This window comes from Anas platyrhynchos, chromosome 16, assembly GCF_047663525.1.
Source record: "Anas platyrhynchos isolate ZD024472 breed Pekin duck chromosome 16, IASCAAS_PekinDuck_T2T, whole genome shotgun sequence".
NCBI lineage: Eukaryota > Metazoa > Chordata > Aves > Anseriformes > Anatidae > Anas > Anas platyrhynchos.
Window position 1 is genome coordinate 5,193,061 of NC_092602.1, and position 9,639 is coordinate 5,202,699.

At 64.5% G+C, this 9,639-nt stretch overlaps 2 protein-coding genes across 2 annotated transcripts; one reads left to right on the plus strand and one right to left on the minus strand.

Moving 5' to 3' along the window:
- Positions 1-117: 117 nt before the first annotated feature.
- On the minus strand, positions 118-3,258 carry TCN2 (transcobalamin 2). Its single transcript, XM_027470259.3, has 10 exons — positions 2,618-3,258; positions 2,123-2,306; positions 1,976-2,038; positions 1,755-1,903; positions 1,482-1,643; positions 1,219-1,394; positions 854-1,028; positions 578-770; positions 330-451; positions 118-246 (listed from the first exon to the last, which is right to left on the minus strand). The coding sequence occupies exons 1-10, from the start codon at positions 2,670-2,672 to the stop codon at positions 185-187; spliced, it is 1,341 nt and encodes a 446-aa protein (XP_027326060.2). The 5' UTR covers positions 2,673-3,258; the 3' UTR covers positions 118-184.
- A 158-nt stretch (positions 3,259-3,416) lies between these two features.
- PES1 (pescadillo ribosomal biogenesis factor 1) lies at positions 3,417-9,633 on the plus strand. The gene is made up of 15 exons (XM_027470013.3): positions 3,417-3,577; positions 4,070-4,149; positions 4,238-4,391; positions 4,485-4,594; positions 4,779-4,950; positions 5,086-5,175; positions 5,834-5,950; positions 6,112-6,189; positions 6,405-6,494; positions 6,664-6,794; positions 6,933-7,058; positions 7,226-7,410; positions 7,523-7,668; positions 8,628-8,795; positions 9,417-9,633. Exons 1-15 carry the CDS (start codon positions 3,554-3,556, stop codon positions 9,501-9,503), a joined length of 1,758 nt encoding a protein of 585 aa, XP_027325814.1. The 5' UTR covers positions 3,417-3,553; the 3' UTR covers positions 9,504-9,633.
- Positions 9,634-9,639: the final 6 nt, after the last annotated feature.

Genomic DNA, 9,639 nt, shown 5'->3' on the forward strand with positions numbered 1-9,639 from the left:
GCAGGGGACAACACCGAGGAGCTGCCGGTGCCCAAGCAGGGAGCCCGGGTGCGCCCATCCCACTGACCCCATCCTCACCCTCGCCGGCGCACAGAGAAAGCACAGCACAGCCCGGGGGATGCTGCAGAGTTTCATTGTCATCGCCCCCATCAGTTGGGGCAGCAGCGGGGTCCCCCCCCCCCGCCTACCACTTGCTCAGGCGCAGGATGACAGTCTCCCCGTCCTCCGGTCTGTAGTCGGCAACGCCTGCGGAGAGAGGCAGCGGCCGGGGTGGCGGTGTGGTCAGGAAGACAGTCACAACCCCACAACCCCCCCAGGCACTCACTCACCCATCTGCAGGCTGCTGCCGAGGCCGCCCAGCAGCTGCCAGTAGTGCCGCTCCTGCGGCTGCGCTGCCAGGCCCAGCACCGAGGTCAGGAAGGGGCCCTGGGGGGTGTCCTGGGTCTCAAACCTGGGGGGCAGAGGGGAGTGAGGGGCCTCGGGGTCTCAAGGGTGCCAAGAGATGCAGCAGGAGGGGACAGGGTGGCAGCCCCCTGCCAGGGTCTGTGTCCCCCCTTGGCACATGGGGGCTACGCACGTGAAATTTTGGGGTCCCTGCGCTGGGGCTGCCCCGAGCAGGTCCAGGAGGGAGGCGCCGGTGGGCACGGGCACCGGGAGGTCGTAGAGCAGGTGCTGGGGGCACTGTGCCACCGGGCACTCCACCACCAGCCGCACCATCATGTTCCCCGGCCCCACGGGCAGCGGATCAATGGCGAGGGGCTTCAGCGTGTCTGTGACAAGGACAGCCACCACGGTGGCATCAGTGCCAGCCCGGTGCCAGCCCCCTTGTCCCCACCTTGTCCCCGGCTCCTACCAGGCTCCTCCTTGCACTGCATGGAGGCGATGTCCAGGTAGCTGCGGCCGTGCAGCACAGGCAGTGCCTGGGCCATGGCCGCGGCGCTGGTGAAGGCGTCCAGGCGCTGCAGCAGCGCAGCCATGGCCCGGCCGTACGCCGCATGCGTCCTGCACTTGTCGGTGGCGATGAAGACCTGGGAGGAGAGGGAGGAAGGGCTCAGGGCAGGGCTCAGGCTCAAAGCGAGGGGAGGAGTGGGTCAGGGCACGGTCCCGTGGGCACGGTGCTGCCGTGGTGCCATAGACCTGCACCCACACCTGCACCCTGCACCTGCCCGCAGGCACCCATGCTCCTGAGCTCGCACATGCACCTGCACCCGCGCCCACCTGCATGGCCAAGGGGGTGCTGAAGATGTTGCCGATGAGGCCGTTCTCACTCTGCGCCTCCACAAACCTTGCCCTGATGCCACGCACGGCTACCCGCAGCTCCGCCGCCAGCCTGGACCTGACGAGCTGCTCCCGCTCCAGGCAGGCAAAGGCCAGTGCCACCACTGCCTCCGTGTCTGCGGGGATGCCCCGTGTCACCCTGGGTGCCGCACACCCACCCCGGTGTGTCCTCCTAGGTCCCCAAGGGTCCCACGGCCCCTTACCCACGGCACTGCTGCCTGCGTGCCGGAATCGCCGGTGCTGCTCGGCCACCAGCAGCCGCTGGATCACCTCCTCACGCACCCGCTTGCCGTGGACACACAGCGCCAGCACGCCCAGGCTATACTGGTAGTAACTGGTGAGGGGGTGGCCGTGCCGTCGGGAACCTGGGGAAGGGGCACCACTGTCACCAGGGCCAGCTGGTGGCCCTGCCAGAGCCAGGGATGCCAGCACCCAGCTGGGTGACCACCGGGACCACCCTGCGGGGCCATCCGCACCTGCCCAGTCCTTCTCCAGGTAGTACTTGAGCCACGTCACCAGGAAGCGCTGGGGACTGGGGTCTGGCGGGGGGCAGGAGGCTCGCAGCCCCAGCAGGTACAGTGCCAGCCGCCCCGTCTCCGGCCACTGCGCTGCTGCTCTGGTGTCCCTGCAAGCAGCGGGGTCAGTGTTGGGGAGCAGAGGGACCCACGTTGTCCCCGTCCCCAACCCCACCACCTACTTGCTGTGCTTGGCATTCCGGTGGCGATGACCATGGGACGAGTGGCTGTCCGAATCCAGGCTCCTGCAAGGGATTCAGCACAAATGGGACCAGAAAGGGGGTCAGCGAACGTCCCCTTGTGACACACGGGGGTCTCAGGGGACCTACCGGCCGTAGCGTCCCTGGAAGGCATCCTGCAGGCGCTCCAGGTAGCGCCGCTCGGCGTGCAGGTCGTGGTCCCCGGCGAGGCGCAGACCCACGTAGACACCGGGGTCAGCGTCCAGCCCCGGCTTCTCCGCCAGCCCCAGCAGCCGTGCGCTCAGCACCCTCACCGCCGCCTCCTCCGGTGCCCCTGTCCCCATTGGGGGGACCCCCAAGGCATGAGGATGGCAGCAGCGACAGCTGCGAGCCCCCAACCCATCTCCATCCTTTCCGGGGGACGCAGCGTGGCCATAGGGACACACTCCCCACCGGGACACCCCCACCCCACTGTGCGCCCCCAAAAGTCACCGAAGAGCCGGGAAGGAGGCAAAGCCAAAGGAGATGGGAAAAGGGGGGGCCCAGCCCGGTGCCACCCCCAACCCAACCCGGTGCCACCCGCAACCCAACCTGTGGAAAAGGGGAGGGTCCCCGTGTCCAGCCGGGGGTCCCCGTTTTACTCACGGCAGCCCCGGGCGGGGAGCGCGGCCACCGGCAGCAGGACGAGGAGCAGCCACATCGCGGCGGGGGCCCGGCAGGGCTGCGGGGGGGGGACTTTGCCCGGAGCCGGGTGTGGAGCGGGGCAGGACGCGCAGGGCGACGCGCCCCGGGCAGCGGCAGGCGGGGGGCGGCCGGCACCGGGCGGCACCGGGAGGACACGGGGCGGGGACGGGGACCGAGGGGGCGGAACGGGGCGGGGGGGGGGCGGGAGGAGGGTCCGGGGGGGGTTGTTATCGGTGTCGGTGTCGGTGTCAGTCCCGGTGCCTGTGCTGATGTTGGTCCCGGTGCCACCCCGGTGCCCAGCCCGGAGCAGCCCCGGTGCCGGTGTCAGTCCCGGTGTCAGTCCCGGTGTCACTCCCGGTGTCACTCCCGGTGACGGTGTCGGTTCCGGTGTCAGCCCCGGTGCCTATCCCGGGCACAGTCCCGGTGCCCGTGCTGATGTTGGTCCCGGTGCCACCCCGGTGCCGGTGCCACTCCCGGTGTCACTCCCGGTGTCGGTCCCGGTGTCACTCCCGGTGCCACCCCAGCCCCAGCCCCATCCCGGCCGTGCCCCAGTGCCCCCCCGGTGTCCCCCCGGGTGCCCCCCCGGTTCCCAACCCATCCCCACCCCCATCCCCATCCCGCCCCACCCCCGCTGCCCGCCCCTCCCCATTTCCCCCGCCCCTTTCCCCTCCTCCCCCCGGGCTGCCCGTGCCGTGCCTGCCCCGAGCCGTTCCCCCCGGAGCCCCCCGAGCCCCCCGGACCCCCCCCAGCCCCTCACAACCCCCTTGCACCCCGCACCCCCCCCCCCCGTACCCCGCATCCCGCGGCCGGGCCGGGGGCGCAGCGGCCCCGCACAGGCAGGGGGGGGGCAGCCCGGGGCTTGCGGAGCGGCGGCACCACGAGGGAGGCGGCGGAGCCATGGGGGGGCTGGAGAAGAGAAAGGTACCGGGGGGGGGACAGGGGACAGGACCGGGACCGGGACCGGGACCGGGACGGGACGGGACGGGACGCACCGGGGGCTGGTCCCGGTCCCGGTCCCGGTCCCGGTCCCGGGGCTCCCCCGGACCCGATCCCGGTCCCGGTCTCCGTCCCCGGTTCGCCCCCCCCGGCTTCGGTTCCCCCTTATTTCCCATAGAGCCCCCCTACCTCGGTCCGGTCCCCGGTTACCCCTAGGTTCCTTTCTTCATCCTGCCCCGGTTCCCCGGGCTCCCCCCCCCCTTTTCCCCCGGTTCTCCCCTTTTCCCCCCTGCCTCCACCCCCCCCGGTTCCCCCCCACTCCCCCCAGTTCCCCCCCACCCCCCCGGTTCCCCCTCATCCCCCCGTTTCCCCCCCTTTTCCCCCTTTCTCCATCCCCACCCCCATTTCCCAGCCATGTCCCGGTGCCCCCCTCCCATGACACTGCTGTGACATCTTTCTTCTCCCCCCCCCCCCCAGTACGAGCGGGGCTCGGCCACCAACTACATCACCCGCAACAGGGCGCGGAAGAAGCTGCAGCTCAGCCTGGCCGACTTCAGGTGCGTGGTGCGGGGCCGGGGGGGGCTCTGGCTGTGGGTTAAACCAAGCTGGGACCTGGCTTCACAGCCCCTGATCCCCCCCCCGCAGGCGCCTCTGCATCCTGAAGGGGATCTACCCGCACGAGCCCAGGCACAAGAAGAAGGTGAACAAGGGCTCCACGGCCCCCAGGACCTTCTATCTCCTCAAGGACATCAAGTTTCTCCTCCACGAGCCCATCGTCAATAAGTTTCGGGAGTACAAGGTGCCTGCCCTGCCCGAGGGCCCTTTTGGGAGGGGGGGTACGTGGTGTTTTGGCCCCCCTTCCCGGTGCTCAGCTCCCCCTCTTTGCCCGCAGATCTTCGTCCGCAAGCTGCGGAAGGCGTACGGGAAGAGCGAGTGGGGCACGGCGGAGCGGCTGAAGGACAACAAGCCCAGCTACAAGCTCGACCACATCGTGAAGGAGAGGTGAGCCCGGCTCACTGGGGGGGGATTTTCCTCAGCAGAAATCAACTGAGGGCACCCCAAGGTGGCTGTGAGAGCCCGTTCCCTTTCTCAAGCGAGGTCTCCGCCACTTGGTGCAGTCCCGGCTGGTTTCTGGTGGCTTTGGGGCTGGCTGTGATGCCACTTTCCCCCTCCTGCCCGGCCGCAGGTACCCAACCTTTGTAGATGCGCTGCGGGACCTGGACGATGCCCTCTCCATGTGCTTCCTCTTCTCCACTTTCCCCCGCACGGGCAAGTGCCACGTTCAGACCATCCAGCTCTGTCGGCGCCTGGCCGTCGAGTTCCTCAACTACGTCGTGGCGTCCCGCTCCCTGCGCAAGGTGGGTTCCCCAGCGAGGGATGAGTCCTGCAGGGCTGTCCCCGATGCTTCCTCACACCCCCCTGCTGCCCCGGGGAAGGCTGATGAGAAGCAGGGGACACCCCTGGCCTTCATCCCTTGCTCTGCTCCCTGCCAGGTCTTCCTCTCCATCAAGGGCATCTACTACCAGGCGGAGGTGCTGGGGCAGCCCGTCACCTGGATCACCCCTTACGCTTTCGCCCACGATGTGAGTACTGGGGCACAGCAGGACCTGTGCTGCTGCTGCTGCTTTGCTGTTTCCTTCCCTGGGGCTGGGGAAGGGTGGCAGGGACATCTCCTCCCTCTACATCTCCTCCTTCTCGTGCTAGGGGGACAAATCGGGCAGTGCCTGTGGTGGAATCCACGAGGTTTGGTTTGGCAGCCCTATGGGGACGTAGCCCCTTTCCATCAGGGATGGCAGTGACCGTGGCCATGGTGCCTGGCCATACCGGTCTCCCAAGCTGTTACACTCCTCCTTTTATCAATTATTTTACCCTTATTAAAGATTAGCTGGTAGTTACCTCATCTGGAGGTGCCAAAGCACGTCGGACCCCGCGCCCTCTTTGCCAGGGCGGCGAGGCAGCATGCTCATGGCACAGTCATCCCAGAGGGGCTCTGCGGGAGCTGAGGGTGATGCAGCCCAAAGAGCTGTCCCTGTCCAGTGTCTGGAGGTGGGCAGAAATCTCTAGACCTGGCTGTGAAGAGGGCAGGACCTTCCTCCATCTGCAGATGGGGCCAGAGTGGGGGCGAGTGAGCAGCGCAGCAGCTTCGTGCCCCAAGCTGGTGCTGGAAGACCGGGGCCCTGCACCTGATGAGGGGATCCGGTCCTTCATCCTCATTTTCTCACCTTCCCTGCCTGCCCGCAGCACCCCACGGATGTGGATTACCGCGTGATGGCCACCTTCACCGAGTTCTACACCACCTTGCTGGGCTTCGTCAACTTTCGCCTCTACCACTCGCTCAACCTGCATTATCCACCCAAGGTGAGGCTGCTGCCTGCCCCGGGGGCACCAGGCTGGTGGCAGCACTTGCCGCAGGGAGCAGAGCCCCGGCAGGACCTGTGTGGGTGGTGGAAGGGCTGGAGCAGAGGATGTTTGGGCTCTCCAGGCCTGGGAGCTGTCTCCCCATCTTTGTTTCTCCTCAGATCGATGGCCAGGCGGAGGTGGAATTAAAGCCTGCAGAGGGCAAGGAGTACGCCATGGATTCGGAGAGCTACCTGGAGGTGAGGGACGCTGCTGCCACCAGGGTCAGCGTTAGGACCTGTGTGGCCTTGGTGTTCACGTTGACCCCTCCTGGTGTGGAGAACTCGTGGTGCAGGGACTGAGGAGCAGAGCCTGATCGCCCCTTTGGGCTGGCCGGAGGAGGCAATCGGTGCCTGCCCTCGGGGGATTTCCTCTGCGAGCCTGCCTCTTACGTCTTCTCGGTCTCCTGCTGCAGAAACTGTCGGCTCTGAGCGCCAGCCTGGTGCGCGTGGTGGCACCAGCCCAGGAGGACGAGGTGGAGATGGATGAGTTCCCTGTGGAGGGGGTAAGAGCCTGGCGGGGTGGCTCTGCAGCATGTCTCATGGCTGGGCGAAGGCTGGGGCTGTGCAGTGTGGGAGTGGGGGGACAGGCAGGAGGATGGGGGCAGCACCCAGGAGCCCCCCATGCGGTGAGGGGCTTGGCAGGGAAGAAGCTGAATGCTTTGCTCTGAGCAGGAGACCGCTGAGCAGATGGACGCGAGGAGGAAGGAGCAAGAGGCCCTGGAGAAACACAAAAAGCTGTTTGAAGGGCTGCGCTTCTTCCTCAACAGGGAGGTTCCTCGGGAGCCGCTGGCCTTCATCATCCGGTACTTCCTTCATCAGCAGCCCGACCTTCCCCGTTCCCTTCCAGTGGGACTGCTGAGGCCGATCTGCCTCGTGTCCCACGGGTGAGGTGACCCTGAGGGGCCTCTCCGGTGTGACCGCTCGGTGTATTTGGCTGGCAGGTGCTTTGGTGGCCAAGTGTCCTGGGACAAATCCATGTGCATCGGTGCCACCTACGACGTGAGCGACCCCTCCATCACACACCAGATTGTCGACAGACCCCGGGTGGAGCAGCAGGTTGTGGGCAGGTGAGGCAAGTCACTTGTCCCCAGCGTGGCCACCAGGGCTAATGGCTGTCCCGAGCTGTCCCACGCTCTTGTCTCCTCACATCCTGCTCTGCTGCAGTCCTGCAGCCCCCTGGGCTCCAGAGCCTGGGGCAGGAGGACGCGTTCTGACCCCCGGCTCTGTCCCGCAGGTATTACCTGCAGCCTCAGTGGGTTTTTGACTCGGTCAATGCGAAGCTGTGCCTCCCTGTAGCTGATTATTTCCCTGGTGTGTTGCTGCCCCCACACCTCTCGCCCTTCGTGACGGAGCAGGAGGGAGACTACATCCCTCCGGAGAAGCTGAAACTGCTGGCCATGCAGCGGGGCGAGGACCCAGGTGATGCTCAGCTCCTGGGGCTGAAGAGGAGGGGAACCAGGCAGCGCTGCTGCTTGGGCAGAGCTCTGCAGTGTCAGCGCGCTCCCAGCTGATAGCAGTGGTTTCTCTGTAGGTGAAGAGAGTGAGGAGGACGAGGAGGAAGAGGAGGAGGAGGAGGATGACAACGATAACGAAGAGGAGGAGGAAGAGGAAGAGTCTGAAAAGGAAGAGGAGATGAAATTGAAGAAGATGGAAGAGCAGAAGACTCAGAGCAACAAGGTGAGGTGCCTGGCAGCGGGACGGGAGCTCCAGGAGAGGGCAGCCTTTGTGAGTGCCCTCCCTGCCAGGGCTCAGCTCGCTGCAGCGTGTCCCAGCCAAGTCCCTGCTCTGGGACTGCTGTGGCCGAGCTGCTCCTGCAGCAGCCCCTGGGTCCTGAGCCCTTGCTAATGGGCTGTAGCTCCTGCTCACACTCAGCACCTGCTGAGTGGAAATCCTAGAATGGCTTCTGTTGGAAGGGATCTTAAAAACATCCAGTTTCAGCTCCCCTGCCAAGGGCGGCGATGCCACCAACCAGACCAGGCTGCCCAGGGCCACGTCCAACTTGGCCTTGACCAACTGCAGGGATGGGGCATCCTCAGCTTCTCTGGGCAACCTGTGCCAGTGCCCCTCCGCCCTGTGAGGGAAGAGTTTCCTCCTAACCTCTAATCTAAATCTTCTCTGAATTTAGAACCCTTTCCCCTTGTCCTATCACTGTCTGCCTGTGTAAAAAGTATTTTTTATATTTTTTTTTAAGCTCCCTTTAAGTTCTGAAAGGCCACAATGAGGTCTCCCTGGAGCCTTCTCTTTAGGCTGAACACCCCTACTTCTCTCAGCCTTTCCTCATAGGAGAGGTGCTCCAGCCCTCTCCTATTTCCATGGCCCTCCTCTGGACCTGCTCAAACAGCCCCACATCCATTCATCCTCAATGAGTTCCTCTCCCAGTCCATCCTCAAGTCTGGGATTGCCCCAGCCCAGGTGCAGCTCCTTGCACTTGAACTCATTGAACCTCAGGAGGTTTCCATCAGTGCATTTCTCAAGCTTGTCCACGTCCCTTTGGGTGTCATCCTTCTGGTGTACCAAGTGCATCCCTCAGCTTGGTGTCTTCTGCAAGCTTGCAGAGGGCATTCTTGGTCCCGCTGTCTGTTGAAACGTCTGTGGGCACCCAGCACGCAGGGTCCTGAGCTCTTGGCTCCCTGCAGGCGCTTCCTGTGAAGGTGACCGCTGGCAAGGTGCGGCTGGAGGACAAGAAACGCCTGGAGCAGGAACAGCAAAACGAGGAGAAGCGCCTGGCCATCATGATGATGAAGAAGAAGGAGAAGTACCTCTACAAGAAGATCATGTTTGGCAAGAAACGCAAAATCCGAGAGGTATGAGGATAGGGATGCCCTGAGACAAGGAGCCCTACGCTTAGGTCTTACCAAATTGGCTTGCAGCTCTGAATTGCTAAATCCTGTCCTGTCCCCATCGCGTGGGGAGGGAGCAGCCTCTGACAACCTTGTGCTTCCCCAGCTCTGGTTGCAGGAGGGAGCTTCACCCATAGCTGTGCCTCACGCAGCTCCCTGCACTGCTGCAAGTGTGGGCAGAGCTGAAGCTGCTCTTCAGGGCTGAGCCTGTGTTGTCACAGGCTGGTCCCATGTTCATCAGGCCTACAAACACTGCTGCCACTTGGGGATTTCCAGCTCTTCTCCTTACTCTTCCTCCCTGTACCTGAGGAGGTGGTGAGGACATAGACCACAGGTGTGCTGGGCTCAGGCTGTACAAGCCTCGTGCCTGGGGTTATCAGGCTTGCAGGCGCTCAACCCTAACAGGGCAGAGTCTCCCTGTTCTCCCTCAGGGTCAAAGCATGAGCTCAGCAAGTAAAACTCGGGAGGTGCCACTGCTCCTCTCCATCCCCTGGGAGCAGAATGGGTTTGGTGGGTCTGAGGGTGGCGCAGCTCTCGGTGCTGGCAGACTGACCTGACTGTGGGTCTGGGGGGCTTTCTCTGCAGGTGAACAAACTTGCTGCAAAGAGGAAAGCCCACGACGATGCCATCAAAGAAGAAAAGAAGAAAAACAAGAAGGCGCGGAGAGCGTGATGGGGCATTGGCCCCCTGCACCAGGGGCTGGACTGGCTGTGTGCTGCAGAGACCGTAGTGTTTGGGTGAAAAACCCTCAGCTTTGCTCTTGGGACAGAAATTGTAAATTAAAACATTCCCTGTCTGTAAATGCAGC

Bases quoted from the DNA above. Each gene is read 5' to 3' on its own strand.
- TCN2 (XM_027470259.3), bottom strand. From the start codon at position 2,672: ATGTGGCTGCTCCTCGTCCTGCTGCCGGTGGCCGCGCTCCCCGCCCGG. The intron at 1,029-1,218 runs GTGGGCGCGGGT...CTCTCCTCCCAG, and splicing joins GCACCCCCTTGGCCATGCAG to GTCTTCATCGCCACCGACAA. The intron at 247-329 runs GTGAGTGAGTGC...CTCTCTCCGCAG, and splicing joins CGGCAGCAGCCTGCAGATGG to GCGTTGCCGACTACAGACCG.
- PES1 (XM_027470013.3), top strand. From the start codon at position 3,554: ATGGGGGGGCTGGAGAAGAGAAAG. The intron at 4,392-4,484 runs GTGCCTGCCCTG...CTTTGCCCGCAG, and splicing joins ATAAGTTTCGGGAGTACAAG to ATCTTCGTCCGCAAGCTGCG. The intron at 7,411-7,522 runs GTGATGCTCAGC...GTTTCTCTGTAG, and splicing joins GCAGCGGGGCGAGGACCCAG to GTGAAGAGAGTGAGGAGGAC.